The following is a 17,014-nucleotide window of genomic DNA, read 5'->3' as shown; positions in this document are numbered from 1 at the left end:
GTTTAGGGGTTTTTTGTTGTTGTTGTTGTTGAGTTGTATTAGCTTTAATTATTGGCCATGTGATTGAATTTGATCTGTAGCCTCCCCACCCCCGCCAAGGTAGAACCGATATCACATGGTTCAAATCCCCAACCCTGTAATCACACAGTTGGTCTTTCCAGCATGACTAGCCCCTATTCTGAAGCTATTGAGGGGTTCCCTGTGAATCACCTTATTAGCATAAACTCCAGTGTAATCTAAGGGGCTTATGAATAACAAAGACATTCTTATTACTCAGGAAATTCCAAGGATTTGGAGTCTCCCTCCGAGGAACCAGGCACAAAGGCCAGTCTACTTCTTTATCATTGAACACTGCTGCAAAGAAGACACAAATAGGTTGAAATTAAGAGGACAGAAAAAGATATACCATACAAAAAGCAACCAAAATAGAGCTGAAGAGGTTAACAAATTAATAGATCTATCAAAGGATCAAAATAAACCGTTAAGTGAAAGGCCCAAATATAATGGAAAACTAATATCTGGGAAGTATATTATTTAATATAGTAGGAGAAAGATGGTTTATTCAATAAACAGAGTTAAGTAAATGGACTAACAGTATTGTGTGGGAGTAATTATATACCAATTTTATTTTATATATATATACACACGTGTGCACACACACATTTACAATGCATGGAATAATTAAATGACTCACTGAAAATCAGGTAAATATATACTTAAGTTCTGATATAGGCATGGATTTTCTAAGCATAACACCAAAGATAAAAACACTAAAATACTGAGAGGTTTGACTTGATAATTATTTGTAAATATCCAAAAAAAATGCCTGAATGGCAATAGTTACATTTTTAAAAATTGAATTGGGACAGAAAGTTTAATGTATATGATTGACAAACAGATGATAATTTTAACACAATGTGCCTGCTTCACTCAGTATTGTTTTTTTTGTGTGTGTGTGTGTGTGTGTATGTTTTTTTTGTTTTTGTTGTTTTTTTTAATAAATTTATTTATTTATTCTTGGCTGCGTTGGCTCTTCATTGCTGCACATGGGCTTTCTCTAGTTGCGGCGAGCGGGGACTACTCTTCATTGCGGTGCGCAGGCTTCTCATTGTGGTGGATTCTCTTGTTGCGGAGCACAGGCTCTAGGCGCACAGACTTCAGTAGTTGTGGTACACGGGCTCAGTAGTTGTGGCTCGCGGGCTCTAGAGTGCAGGCTCAGTAGTTGTGGCGCATGTGCTTAGTTGCTCTATGGCATGTGGGATCTTCCCAGACCAGGGCTTGAACCCGTGTCCCCTGTATTGGCAGCCGGTTTCTTAATCACTGTGCCACCAGGGAAGCCCCAAGATCATCTATTTTGTAAAGAAATGGGATCATGCTATACATATTGTTCTGCTATTTCCCCTTTTCACTTGAACACAATTCCTCTACTTCATTTTATGTCAGGTATAGAGATTTAACTCCTTCTTTTTAATGTTAATTAATGTTAATTATTTTTAATGTTAATTATTATCTAACTGTCCACTAGTCACATTGGCTAACAAGCATTTGAAATGTGACTAGTTTGACTAAGGAACTACATATTAAAATTTGATTTAATTGTAATGATTTTAAATAGCCACAAATAACTACCATGTTGTTCAGCATTGACTAACAATTCCTCAAAGGATAAACATTGAGGTTAATTTCAGTTCTTCAGTATTACAGACACGGCTTCAGTAAGCATTACTGTATCCACATCTTTTCCTTTCAAGTCAATTTTTGTAAGCTAGAATCTTATATGTAAAAATGCTGGTTGATTAAGGGTTTGCTTTCAGACATTGTGATAGATACTACCCAACTCAACTGTAAAAAGACTGTAGTCATTACCAACAGCTACCTATGAGCATTCTCATTCCCCCACATTCTCAACAATACTGTATACTATCAACATTTGTTTTTGATACTTGTTAAGTGAAAACATGGTAAGTCATAAGTTTCCATTATCAATTAATTGCCTCAGCTCACAATGATAAGCTTAACCAAAAGACGGTGCTGGAGGGACATTGCAGGATGAGGAGGTAGGACTTTGGGAAGCTTCCCCATCCCCAGATCAACAAAACAATAAATCAGGCCCTCATTTGTAGTAACTGCCAATTCCCATGGTGTAAACAGTCCTGTCACCGCCAGTTTCTAGCTGCCAATGTGGTATCACTGAAGGTGGAGTTGGGAAGAGATGTACAGTGATACACCACGATATAATTATTTCCGCCCTACAGACACAATTGACATAATCTCAATAGCATAGATAATATTTAGGAAGTGATGTGTTGGGTATTTATTACCTTAGTTTTCTAAATGCATTTATCGTATGTCTACATAACTTTTAAATACAATCAGCCCTCCATATCATGGGTTCAGCATCCGTGGATTCAACCGTTAATCAAAAATATTAAAAGAAAAAAATCCCAAAAAGTTCCAAAAAGCAAAACTTGAATTTGCTTCATGACAGCAACTATTTACATACTATTAGGTATTAGGTACGTAATACCTAGTACAAGTAATCTACAGATGACTTAATATATAGAGAAGGATATGCACAGGTCACATGCAAGTACTATGGCATTTTATAAAAGGGACTCCGGCATCCTCAGCACTATCCACAGTGAGTCCTGGAAGCAAATACCAGCAGATACTGGGGGACTACTGTAATGGTTGTGTTAACACGTCTCATTTTTTCTGAGAATCTAACCGTAGGGACCGGCTCCGGAACACTGCTACATCCATCTACAGCCATTCAGTTTGTCCCACGACAGTCACAGTAACACAGAGTCACACACACACTCACACACACCCCACCTGCTGTGTCCCCAGTGGGGGTCCAGGAGCTGGCGCACCTCAGGGACCATCAGCCTACATTGGGCCTTCCGGAGCGCAAAGATGTTCAGGCACAAACGTGGTCAGGTAGGTACTACCGCTGGGGACTCACCCTAGAATCCCACGCCCAAGACGTCACTCACACACGGCAGGCGCGAGCCGGCGCTTGCGCACTGCGAGCACCGACTAAAACTCCCAGAAACCTCCGGGGCGGAGACGCCCCCCGGCCCTTGGGTTTCCGATGTCTCCTGCTTTTCCGGCTCTGGACTACATTTCCCACAGGCCACTGGGCCCCAATGACCGTAGGTCTCGGAAGTCCACCTAGAGCTTCCTCGTGGTTCTTGGGCTGCGCGTGTGAGCAGGTTCAGTGTAAAGAGAAATCATTGCGGGGCGTGGAGGGGAGGGCTTTGAGAACTCCGACCCTAGCCGGCGGTGGGAATGGACGGAGGGAAACGCTCCAGGTAAACGCGAGCTGTGACGGAGGTGATGGTGTGACAGACAAGAGGGGAGGGGTCGTCAAAACAGGTGAGGGTGTCTCCAGGCTGCGTGTGATGGAGAGTCAAGTATGCGACAGCGCTGGAGTGTGCTTCAGTGACGGTGAGGGACAGACGTGGTGTAGGGGTTGTGTGTGAACACTGCGCGTGGTAGAGCCAAGGATACGTCACGCTGTGTGAAAGGTGATATTGCATTTGCATGATTGTTCACATGACGGGGCTGAGATATCCTGTGACAGATGGAATGGTGTGTGTGTGTGTGTGTGTGTGTGTGTAAGTGGGCATCTGTGCACACGAAATGGCCAGTGTATGTCTCTGTGACTGCATGTAAAATACGTTGTATGCGTTTATCTGGTGACCATGACGGAGCTGGAGTGTTTCTCCGCGGCCGTGTGACAGACTATACGTGTGTGTGCACCAGAGAGAAGAGAGATTGCAGTTTGTGTATGACAGGATCAGGATGAATGTGTGACTGTGGTGGAAGTGTGTTTTTGTGTCTATCATGACAGGGCGAGGGTATGAATGTGTTGTGTGGTTGTGACAGGTCTGGGGTGTATCAGTGATTGTGTGATACGTGTGTATGTATGACCATCTATGCGTGTGCGTCAGCATATATTTCTGTCACTATGTGTTACAGGCATTGTGTATGTTTGTTGGGTGGGTTGTTTTTTTGAGTGGGTTCTTTTTTTTTTTTTTGCGGTACGCGGGCCTCTCACTGCTGTGGCCTCTCCCGTTGCGGAGCACAGGCTCCAAACGCGCAGGCTCAGCGGCCATGGCTCACGGGCCCAGCCGCTCCGCGGCATGTGGGATCTTCCCGGACCGGGTCACGAACCCGTGTCCCCTGCATCGGCAGGCGGGCTCTCAACCACTGCGCCACCAGGGAAGCCCGAGTGGGTTCTTTAGTATGATGTTTTCTTCTTCTTTTTAAAAAAACACACACTCAATCCAAAGAAATAAGTTCATTTCAATTATTAGTTTGCTATGAGTTTTCATTATTATTATGAATTTCTGTTGATTATTTATCAAATGTCTTTTCTGTGTCTACAAATATGACCGTAAAATTTTTCCTCTTTATTTTGATAACACGGTAGAATACATGTTTTTGGTACATGGTAGAATACATAGATTTTTTAAAATGTTAAACCAACCTTACATTTTTGGAAGAGACCAACTAGGGCATGACATAAGATTTTTTTTCTAAGTTGCTGTCTACCTCTTTTAATATTTTGTTAGTACTTTGATTTATACTGCCAGCATGTTCTGGGAAACTCAGGCTGAGAAATGAGTGTAAAATTGATCCTGGGCTTGGAATACCAGGGTGCTTGGAGAAATCATCAAGGAAATTCTCTGGAGGATTGTAACTTCCATTCATGCATTGAAGAGTTTTTACAGATAAACCCAAAGTTAACATAAGGAAACAAGCCACCATGTATTACAGTAGCAAAAACAGCAAACAAGATAAATAGAATGCCAAGAAATTAAGGTATGAATTTTATTGGGTACAGATAAAGGTATGAACTCTATTGGGTACTTATGACATAAGTTCAAAGGAAGAGGAAACTAAAAAGGATGAAAATTATAGGCTTTGTCTATCTTGGGAAGTTAGAAAACAAAGAATAAAAGAATGAATAAGAGAAAATGGGTCAAAGCAAATTATAAGCATAAATTAATGAAGTAGAAAACACTGATGCAACAGAGAGGCTAAACACCAACCACTGCTTATTTAAAGTGAGTATTTGAAGTGATGCACTTCTGAGGTGATTAATTAATAAAACAGAGGAAAGGCACAAATAAATAATATTAAGAAGGGAAAAGACTACACAAAAATAGAAGACTTTTTAATTAGAATAAATTTGAAAACAGATGGGAATTCCCTGGTGGTCCAGTGGTTAGGACTCAGCACTCTCACTGCTAGGAGTCAGGGTTCCATCCCTGATCGGGAACTAAGATCCCTCAAGCTGCACAGCATGGCCAACAACAACAACAACAAAATAGATGACATAACCAATTTCCTAGAAAGATACAACTTAAAGAATTGACAAGAAGAAATAGAGGGATTTCCCTGGTGGTCCAGTGGCTAAGACTCCGCGCTCCCAATGCAGGGGGCCAGGTTCGATCCCTGGTCAAGGAACTAGATCCCTCGTGCATGCCACAACTAAGACCTGGTGCAGCCAAATAAATAAATAAAGATTTTTAAAAAGAAGAAGAAGAAGAAATAGAAACTTTTAATAGGCAATTAACCATTAATGATATAGTATCAGTAGATTAGGCTCTAAACTCTAATCATAACTAGGCTCAGATAATTGTGTAGAAGAATTTAATTAGGGAAGGGTTCAGACACATCTTATGTGCTATCTCATTCATATCCTCTCAGCCTCACCTGTGCCTGGGGCCTTGGGAAAATTGTTTCTCTTGATTCACTGATGCGGCAATCATCCCTGCATGAACTCTGGCCAATTCCACATGGGCACAACCCAGTGCCTGACCTCATGCCAGCACTGGGCACCTCTTGCCTCAAGCCACCTAGGCCCATCTGGTTGTGCTTTTATCTTGATCACACAAATAAAATAGATTCTCCAAAGGGTTTTAATAGATGTTGTGGCTCACACCTGTAACTTCTTTGTGGGTAAAAGTTCATGTTTGTAAATATTTCTCTTAGTTGGCCCTGTGGGTCTTCCTATATTCTTCATTATTGTTGCAGTTATTGTGTGAATGGGAGATGAATGACCAAGTTTCAAATCATTTAGCCCTTTAAAAATAGCCTGAAGAACCTAAGTGTCCATCAACAGATAAGATGGATAAAGAAGATGTGGTATATATACAAGGGAATATTACTCAGTCATAAAAAACGAATGAAATAATGCCATTTGTAGTAATATGGATGGACCTAGAGATTATCATACTAAATGAAATAAGTCAGCGGAAGACAAATATCATATGACATCACTTATATGTGGAATCTAAAAAATGATGCAAATGAACTTCTTTACAAAACAGAAATAGACTCACATAGAACACAAACTTATGGTTACCAAAGGGGAAAAGGCAGGGGGAGGGAGGGATAAATTAGGAGATTGGGATTAACAGATATACACTACTATGCATAAAATAGATAGACAGCAAGGACTTACTGTATAGCATGGGGAACTATATTCAGTATCTTGTAATAACCTATAATGGAAAAGAATCTGTAAAAGAATATATATATTTGAATCACTTTAATGTATACCTGAAACTAACACAACATTGTACATCAACTCTACTTCAATTTTTTAAAAAAATAGCCTGCCGAGAGGGAAGAGGAGAGTCACATTAGGAAAAGATCCTTTGCTTACTACATGATTTATATTTATAAGTGAAGCAAAATGATATCTTCCATTTGCTTTTATTGGTTCAACAGTGATAGTTAAATAGAACAAAAGTAACACAAGTTATTCCCCTCCTTCTATCCACACTGATTAATGCCCTTCCACACTGATTCTGGGCAAGCCTTGTGACTTGCTGGCCAGTGACATTAGCAAACATAACTTGTGCAGAGACATGAAAAGCACTTCCTTATTGGAGGTTGCCCTTTCTCTCTGCCCTTTGGAAACATGTCATTTCCATGTGAAAAGTGTCCAGTCTAGCCTGCTGGAAGATAAGAGGCCATATGGAGGAGAACTGAGGCCTGACTGATAGCCAGCTGACTACCAGTCTTGTGAGTGAGACCATCCTAGCTCATCCAGCCCATCAGCTGACCATAGAAACATAAGAGAGCCCAACAGAGATTGGTCAAGTCAGCCCATACCAGAAGAACAACCCAGGAGAAACAGAGGATCAGGAGATAAATAAAGGGCTTGTTGTTAACCCTTTTTGTTTGTTGTTTGTTATGCAGCAGAAGCTAACTGATGCAGAAACGTAGATAGAATAAGCAAATGTTAATATAGTTGACCCTTGAATGATGCAGGGGTTGGGATGCCAACCCCACACACAGTCGAAAATCCATGTATAACTTTTGACTCCCCCCAAACTTAACTACTAATAACCTACTGTTGACTAGATGCCTTACCAATAACAAACATTCAGTTAACAGGTAATTTGTATGTTATATGTATTATACTGTATTCTTACAATAAAGTACGCTGGAGAAAAGAAAATGTTATTAAGAAAATCATAAGGAAGAGAAAATACATTACGGTATTGTACTATATTTATCGGTACCATAAGTTTACTTGTCAGTTTACAAGATGAATGGTCTGTCAGTACCTACATCAATATTGTCTTATATGATACAAAGCACTGTAGATGTTATATGTATTACTAACACTAGACATCAAAAATAAAAAGATAATGTGAAAAAGCAATTCATATTTATTTACAGGTATAACAATATCATGCATTGATCACAAAGAAGCAGCAATATTGCTTTATGGTAGCCTAGAGTAATTGATACAATTGCTTTATGGTAGCCTAGCCTATATACTAATGAATGAATCATTATAAAATTTTTATGGCATACAGTATTACAGTCATATTCATAATACAGTATTGAGAATATTGTTACTTTAAAAAAAAACACCTATGATGATAGGCTGATACACAGTTTCCCCAGTTATGAGAGAGAGGCATACTGTACAATACTGTAATTCTTTGAAAGCAAAGTTATAAAACAGTGAGAAAACTAACACATTATTGATTTTATAATATCACTCACCTTATGCCTATGTAAGGATAGACTAGTATCTACATATATTTGTGCATCCATGGCATACCTAACTTTAATTTTTTTCAATATTTCTAGCCTACGTGGTTCATCTGTTAGTTTTTTCAAACTGTTGCAAATCTCCAAAATTTTTTTCCAATAAATTTTGAAAAAAATCCAAGTATAAGTGGACCTGCACAGTTTAAATCCATGCTGTTCAAGGGTCAACTGTACTTTAGATCTAGATGATAGGTATATGCATCATATTTGAACTAATTTTCAACACTTTTGCACCTGAAATTTCTCACAATAAAATTTAGGAAAATACTCTTTATTTTCATGATATTATGATTATCTACCATTTCATATCATCTTTTTATTTCAAAGCTAATCAACTAAGCATTGCTTATATTAAGTTGATTCAAAATATTTACCTCTTGCCTCTAATTTAGATCTTTGTTCCTCAAAAAAGAGAATATTTAATAGTGCGTTATGAACATATTTTAGAAACTACACAGGGACTTCCCTGGTGGCGCAGTGGTTTAAAATCCACCTGCCAATGCAGGGGACACAGGTTCTATCCCTGGTCTGGGAGGATCCCACATGCTGCAAAGCAACTAAGCCCATGTGCCACAACTACTGAGCCTGTGCTCTAGAGCCCACGAGCCACAACTACTGAAGCTCTCATGCCTAGAGCCTGCACTCCGCAACAAGAGAAGCCACCACAGTGAGAAGCCCATGCACCACGATGAATAGTAGCCCCCGCTCACCGCAACTAGAGAAAGCCCACATGCAGCAACGAAGACCCAACACAGCCAAAAATAAATAAAATTTTAATTAATTAATTAAAAAGAAAACAATTATTGCTGGATGGACAGAGTCCCAGACTGCACTGATTCTTACATGCGAGCACTTTGGGGAATTTTGTCCAGTAGATGATATATACTAAGACAGGTGATGCACACATTTAGTAAACTGCTTAAACCAAATCTGGGGGGAAAATTATTTAAGAGGCCAGGTATTTGTAAATGTGCATGGAAATGGAAAAGTGCATGGAAGCTTACAGAATACAACAAAAGATCCTTGAAAAATTTCCAAGGCATTTTGTAATAGGGAAGAACAAATCTGACTCCATATTGGATGTGTTTCTTTTCCTTTAACCTTTGTATTCTATTGCTTTTGCTTCAGAGTAATCACTAAAGGGGTGTCGCCTGTAGCTTAAAGTATACATGATGGCCCATCTCCTGGAACCCTGCCTCCCATGTCTGAGTGTTAAGCTAAAATACCTTTGTTTAAGCTCACAGGAAACATCCTGACCAGGCCCTGACCTGTGAATGGCTGCAGGAAAGAAGAACCAGGAACTATTTGCAACACCTTATCACCTTTTTCACTTTACCTCCTCACCTCCCCCTCTTTGTTCTATAGAAGAAACTAGCATCCAAACCTGGGCAAGATGGTTCTTTAGGACGCTAGTCCACCACCTACTCAGTATGCTGGCTTTCTGAAAAAAGTCGCTATTCCTGGCCCCAGCAACTTGTCTCTCCATTTATTGGTCTGTCCTGCGGCAAGCAGTATGAGCTTGGACTTGGTAACAATTGGACTGACCCATGTAGACGCTCAAACACCGGGCAGTTGAGGACATCCACACGGATGCTCCTGTAGGTGGTTGGGGCTGGGCAGAGACTCTAGGTAACACCCCCGATCTGCCTCCTTTCTCTCTTCTTGAAGGAGCAGATCCTTGTGCTGCCCATCCTTTAAACTGGAGAGTGAATAATGCAGCAGAAGTTTCTATACCACTGAATTTTAAAATATCATTCAAGCACTCTACAGCTACTCTTCAGCTTCTAATAAATGTTGGAATATATTGAAAATACATGTATCGCAAATAAATTTGAAACTATTCAATATGCAAATATGTTGATTTGGTGACATCATAGGACTAAGAATTCAGCTCTAGGTAGTGGTTAAACACTCTTTTAGAAATTGTACGTTACGTTCCTGAAGATTGCATCTTAGAGCATAAGCCAAAGTTACACTTTGAAAATCACCAACTTTTAAATGTTGTTTTAAGGAAAATTAGTATTTTGAGAAAATAATGAAGGCATCCAATTCAATGCCCTTAAGAGCACCAAAGGGGGTAAGAATAACATAGGATTAGTAGATATGTTAAAAATTGTTGAGTCTGGGTGGTGGGTATGCTATTCTCTGTATGCTTGTGTGTGTTTGAAAATTTCTACAGTAAAAAGTTTTAAAAATAGCTCTTTAATGGCTACCACAGAGCATCCTCCATTTTCTCCAATCTCTCAAATAATTAATCACTTAATTACAAAGCTTAATTACTAAAACGTGATTACAAAAAAAAAAGAATTTCTGGGTTCATAGGGAACTTGGAGTTCATGCTCTGTGGATGGATGCAAGAGCCCTGCCAAAATCTCTAGACCTAGATCACTGGGTCTCCATTGGATTACCTGGATGAAATAAAATTTATATTTTATGGCAAGACAAGAAAAATTTAAACATAAAATTATTTTCTACCAGTTTGGGCCTCTGCCTTTCCCTTTAGTGTGTATTGTACATCTGCATTGAACAGACTTCCTTAGGGGATAATGTTCCTTCTTAATCTTGTAAGGGATCACAGTAACCCACTACTTGCTTTGTACATACAGATCTGGATTGTATAAACTGTCAATACATCATTTGTTGGAGAACTCTTTGCCTCAAAAGCTTATATAACTGTGCTTTGACCTCTAATGGGCAGAACAGTCCTCAGAGCTTTCTGAAAGACTGTCTCCCAGGTTATAATCCTCAGGTTGGCTCGAATAAAATTTTCCATTTCTTTCTTAGATTGACCATTGATTTTTTTTTCATCGACAGCCTCCTGCAGTGGGGAGCTTCCCACCTGATACCTCACAGCCTCCAAAGGTACTTGAAGGCTACCAGAGTTCAAATCACACGGGCACAGCCGCACGCTCGCACAGTCACTTACACACACACACACACACACACACACACACACACACACACAGGCTCACACCCTAAATGGGCTGGTCAGCCAACTCTTCAAGCCTCAGTCTCTGAAACTGTGAATACCTCCAATGCCCCCACCTTCCACAGGGGCCTCAGAAAACCCAGCCTCCTTTCCTGGCCAGTCTCTACTCTCCAGGGGTCGTTAGCTCCACCCTCTCCCTGAAGGGCTAGCCCCTGACATAGAGGCAGGAACAGGAGAAACAGGAAAAATAATTTGGATACAAAACAGGTTCAGGGAAGTGAGGCCTGTTGGGAGGAGCAGGGTTTTGGCAAAACGAGGGTGAGTCCAGAACCCTAGTGAGTGTCCACAGTTCCTGGGTGTTTGCTGTCAAAGAAAAATCGCACCGAACAAAGTTAAACAGGCACAGGAGACTTTATTCAAGACTATGGCAATAAGAGAGAGAGACTGAACTCAACTCCACTGAAACAAAAGGTGGGAGGGGTTTTCAGCTGGATAAGCTAGTGGGAAAATGCCAGAGACAGAGGGGAGGTTGGTGCATGGGATGGTCCAGCACCCTGACTTACTCCTGAGTTTACAAATGTTTTTCTCTGTAATTAGGCATCTGTGTTTGCTAACTGCCACTTATTCAAGTTCGGCTCCTACCCTCCCACAGAGCCTGAGGGTCAGGGGTGCTATCTTCCTTGATGATGACATTTTGGAGGGGTGGCTCCCAGGTCCCCTGAGAAAGACATTCCTGGGCTGTAAAACTGGCAAGAGGCTGGGAGAAAATTTACCTACATTTCAAAGGGACAGAGAAGGAATCGGCAATGACAAGTTTTCTAAAGTAAATGCTCTAAGGAAAGGGAAATTGGGGGTGTGAAGTCAGGAAGAAGTCCGTGTCAAGTTTAGTCAAGCTCAGGACACCATTGAGGCTGTCGTGGTCACTGCTATTGTGTCCCCTCTGCCCATTCATCTGGGGGTTCGTGACCCTAGGTCTCTGCACATGCCTGGTACCCACCCTGCATGGCACGGTGAGTAGGTGTGATCCCAGCAGGCAGTGCCTCCAAGCGCAAGAAGCAAGGCAGATCAGGAGATGCCAACTTGGCATCAGCTCCCACTACCCTCGGTAGCATCCATCTGGAAGTTCCCATCTGCCTGGTGTCTGGGTGTCCACATGGGTTTGGCTGAATCCTCAGGGGACAGTGTATCCCTCCAGTTGTCTGCCTGTGTCTCTATCTCCTCCGATGTTTTAAAATTCATTCATTTAAAAGTCTAATAAAAAATGTATTCAACACCTTCTGTGGGCATGTCCTGTTCATCAAGTCTGCGTTTGTCTGTGTACATTTGCGTCTGTCCACACCGGATGTGTCTGTCTTTTTGCATCCCATGTGTAACTGCCTCTCTGGGAGTCTCTACCTCCCTGTCAGTTTGTTTCTAAGTTCCTCGATTCACTCATTCCTACAACATCACAAACATCCCCTGAGGCCTCTGAGGAGTTCACAGCCTGATGCAGTGACAGACACTAGCCCAACCCAGGGTGACCAAGGCTGGGAGACGGAGGTATTTGAGGCTGAACGTGGGTGGATGATTGTAGGGGGGCGTGGCAGGTCAGAGAAGTCTTCAAGGAGGAGGTGATGTTTGTGTCTCTGCGTCTGGAGACGTGGGCCCATATAGATGGTATGTGTTGGGATAGAGGAAGAGAAGAGAAATCAAGAGGCCGTGAGTGCCAACCTCAGACTAGAACACAGTGTTGGGGAACAGCCTGCAAAACACAAATCCCCCCGGAGTTAAGGGTTACAGGCCCCTAGCTCCCTCCTCCCTCAGATCCAGGAGTCCAGGCCCCATCATGATTATCTAGGAGGAAACGAGCCCAAGCAAGGGAGGGCGGGGGTGGAGGAATGCCTGCCGGGCTGGGGCTTTGCTGGGAGAACCAGCCACGCAGAAATCAGAGCAGGAGCTGTCCTCGGTGTCTCCACTCAGGTCCACAACCTGGCAATGGGAGGCCCCAGAGCCATCCTGCTGTGCCTCTTTGGGGCTGTCCTCTGTCCCACAGGTATTCAGACTTTTGAGTCCAGTGGTAAGAGGGCAGTTGGGTGGGAGATAGCTGGACTCTCCTGGGTCTGAGGGAGCAGAGAGTGGGGGGCGGATTCCAGGGACTCAAGGAGGAGCGAACTAGGGGCCCTGATTCCTGGGTCTGAGGGAGAAGGGGCTGGGGGCCCGGACTCCTGGGTCTTGGTTGGGAGAGGCCTGGAGACTGTGTCCTCTCCAGTTCTCTTCCCCTCCTCTGTTCTTTCCATATCACTCATTTCCTCCAGTGTCTCTGTTCCACTACTCCAGCCTTTCTCATCCTCTTTGCCCATGTCCTCATTCAAAGGTACCTCTGGGGAGCCATGGGGGCTCTTTCCAGAACTGGCAGGAAACCTTGGCCTCATCCTCAGGCAACCCCTTCCCCTAGTTTGGGTAAGGACAGGGACATAGTCATATCAGGACTGAAGTGGCTACAAAGGCAGGGAATTTGAGAGGTGGGAAGGAGGTTATGCCTGCATATAACAACTTTGTGTGTGTGTGTGTGTGTGCGCGCATGCACGTGCACACGCTCGTCCACGGAAGAGAGTTCGATTTCTCTGTGTGTCCATGTGTCAGGGTGTCCTGTGGGTCTCTGTGCTTGTGTGTGTTTATCTGTACCGGGTTTTGATGTCTGGGTGTTTGAACAAATGCTTTTATGGGTCTGTTTATCTCTGAGCCTCACTTTCTTTTTAAAAGAGATGTGTGTATAATTTTGCATCTCCGTTTCTCTTTGTGTTTGTGCATCTCTATGACTGGTGGGCCTGTATTTCTCTCTGTGTGTGTGTGTTTGGGTTTTTGCTGTGTATCTGTCTCTCTGTGTATCTGTTGTGTGTCTCTATGTATCTTGCATCTGAATATGATTTTAAATTGTATGTTTTTCTAGGCCTCTTTTTTGTCTATCTCTAACTTCGCCTCATTTCAGGGTCTCATTTTATTTGTATGTCTGTGACTCTTGGGTCTGTATTTGTCTCTCTCTGGGTATGACTTCCTGTGTTCCTGGGTCTGTGTGTTGTGATTATTTCCGTACCCACACAGTTTTCTGTCTGTGAGTGTGATTTTGCATGTGTGAGATCCTGTGCCTTGGTTTCAGGGGTTTCTATTGGAGGGTCTGGGTGGTACTCGTTTTGCTTGTAAATGTAGAACTCAGTGTGAATGCATTCAGGATACTCTGTGAATAGTTGTGAGAGCTGCATGAGCCTGTGTCAATTTTGTTATTTTGTGTTTACGTCAGTGTTTAAGTGTTCTGTGCGTGTGTGTACCTGTATTGCTAGGGGCTGGCTCTGTGTGCATTTGTAGCATGAGATTGTACATCCCAGTGCCTACCCTGGAGTGTTTGTTTTCCATCAGTGACCTTTTAGTGCTACTGGATATCATGAGTATAGTTGGGAAAGGGATAGGCAGGACAGGAGTGAATCACTTCCTCCTTTATCAAAATCTTGGAGGGCTTCCTGGAAGAGGATGGAGACTTGGAAGAGCCTGGGGAAAAAAAACCTGGACTGGCAGGTGCAGATGCCATTGCTGTGCCAAGAGGTAGACACAGTCATGACCAGCCACAGCAGCAGCCCCTGCTTCTTTCAAGGCAACAAGGCCTGTCTCCCCTCAGAGCAGAAGAGCCTGGCCCATGTGGCTGTCATATGCAGGGTGGAGCCTGATTCCTTGCACAGGCTCATCCTTGGCCTGTTCCACTCACTCCACCCCTGCTTCTCTCCCCAGGGTCCCAAGCCCTGCAGTGCTACAGCTTTCAACACATCTACTTCGGGCCCTTTGACCTCAGTGGCATGAAATTCCTCAATGTCTCCTGTCTCCTCGGATGCTCCGAGGCTGTCTTATCCCTGAACACTGGTGAGGGGCAGGAAACACACAAAAAAAGGTCGGGAGCGGGGGACAAGGACAAGGATAAAAGATTAGACGGGGTGGGGGGGATGGGGTGGAGGAGGAGACAAGGGGTTGGGAAGGAACTGGGTAGAGGAGGGGAGGGAAGGTCAGGATAGAGAAGCAGAAGTGGAGGTTGGAGGAGAAGGGAGAGAACGAAGGAGGGGATGGGGGGGCAGGAGGTGGGAGGAGGAGACAGTGGGGGGCCAGGAAGAGGAGGTGGGAGAGGGGCAGAAAAGCGGAAGAGGGGAAGGAGAGAAAAGGAGGAGGAGGAAAGGGTTGGTGATGAGAGGAGAGGGGGAGGCGGTGTAGAGGGAAGCAGAGTTTGACAGGGAGCGAGGGACTAAAGAGAAGGGCAGGGCTGGAGGGAGAAGCCAGGTTGAGTGAGAAGCGAGAAGACAGAGGAGCAAGAGACTTGAGACTAGAGGGAGAGAGGTGGAGAGGAGGGGGCGTGGGAGAGGAAGAGAAGGGCTGAGGGGGAGGCAGCGCGCCAGACCCCATCCCCTCGCTCCCAGGGTACCGCGCCTCAATGACCATGGTACAGAAGGGCTGCTGGACAGGCCCGGCTACGGGCCAGATGCAGTGGAATGACAAGGCGCTGCCGCCTAACTACTCGGTGGTGCGCGGCTGAGGGACAGACCTTTGCAACGCGAACTTCCAGACCCACGACTCCCTCGCCAACCTGGGCCGAGGTATGCGAGGGGCGGGGCTGGGTGTGGGGCGGGACTGTACGGGGCTGGGAGGGGCCCCGGCCCGCGCGAGCGCCCGGGGAGGGGTGTGGTCTCCGTTGGGCTCCTCCTCCCGGCGCGCTGGGATTCCAGCGCCCCAGTCGGGCCAGACGGGAGCCGTGGCGCAATGCACAGCCCGCACGACCGCACCGAGGACCGTTACCTGAGTGTGCGTCCACGCTCTCTTGCCAGCGCCCAACCCGCAGACGCTCAGCGGCGTCAAGTGCTACTCCTGAGTGGGGATCCACCCGGAGGACTGCACCCCGGAGAAGTTCCGGCGGGTCCAGTGTCACCAGGACCAAAGCATCTATTTCCAGGGCAATGGCAGCATGACCTTTGGTGAGAGGCTGGGAGGGTGAGAGGGCCTGGGCAAGGAGTGTGGAGGCAGGGCAGGGCTGACAGGGAGACACGGCCCTGATCTAAAGAAGGAGGCATGGTCCTGGACTGAGGGAGGAGGCATGGCTCTGGTCTAAGGAGGGGACTGGAAGTAAGTCTGAGGACCCAGTCATGGCTGTGATCTCTGAGGTGGAGGTTCAGGTGCAGCTGCCTCCCTCGGTTCTGACCCTCCTCACTGCCCCCCTCCCAGGCAATTTCTCAGTCCCTGTGTACATCAGAACCTGCCACCGGCCCTCCTGCACCACCCAGGGCACCACCAGCCCGTGGACAAACATCGACCTCCAGGGCTCCTGCTGTGAGGGGCTCCTCTGCAACAAGGACTCCATCAGCCTTCACCAGCGCCTCGGGCACTGTCCCTCCTGGGGTGCCCCCCCCACCATCATAGTCTTTCTCCTCATGGCTACCCTGCTGGCCAGCACTCTGGGAGGACCCCTCGGGCTCTCCTCATAGCCCCTCCAGCCCCTTCCTGAGCAGGATGCTGGGGGCAGGGCACACGCGCCCTCTTCTCACTGCTTCAGTTCCTGGAATGTGGAAAATAAGAGCTGCACTCCCGTGTCTCTCTCTCTCTCTCTCTCTCTCTCTCCCTCCCTCCCGCTTCCCTACTGACGCCCAGCCCTTACCTGGTCAGCAGGCCTGGGAGAAATTGGGCAAGGTCCCTAGCATCCCAGGGTGGGGAGAAACAGCCACATCCCACCCCGCATGCAGCGCAAACCTGATCATAGATCCTGCTTGCTGAGCACCAACCAGGCCCAGGCTCACCACAACCCCATTTCCTGGTTGTGGGTTTCCTGGTCCTAGGCTCTCCCTCCAGAGCCTGGAGCCAGGCTGCATGGATTCGAATTCCAGCTTCAGCATTTTGCCTGTGGGTGACCTTGGGCAAGTTCCTTAATCTCACTGAGACTATGTTTCCTAACTTGTCAGGCAGAGGTGAAAATAAAACCTACAATAATGACAA

General features: G+C 44.9%; 1 protein-coding gene across 1 annotated transcript; it reads left to right on the top strand.

Annotated features, from left to right (window-relative positions):
- Positions 1-12,991: 12,991 nt before the first annotated feature.
- LYPD5 (LY6/PLAUR domain containing 5) lies at positions 12,992-16,509 on the top strand (the record flags this gene model as incomplete). Its single annotated transcript, XM_082861910.1, is given in 7 exon segments — positions 12,992-13,073; positions 14,777-14,905; positions 15,451-15,563; positions 15,567-15,627; positions 15,856-15,896; positions 15,900-16,002; positions 16,250-16,509. Coding segments are annotated over 7 exon segments (789 nt in total).
- Positions 16,510-17,014: the final 505 nt, after the last annotated feature.

Source organism: Leucopleurus acutus (assembly GCF_964270905.1).
Source record: "Leucopleurus acutus genome assembly, chromosome: 20".
Lineage (NCBI taxonomy): Eukaryota > Metazoa > Chordata > Mammalia > Artiodactyla > Delphinidae > Leucopleurus > Leucopleurus acutus.
The sequence above is the reverse complement of the archived record's forward strand: the minus strand, read 5'-3'. Positions and strand labels throughout refer to the sequence as shown.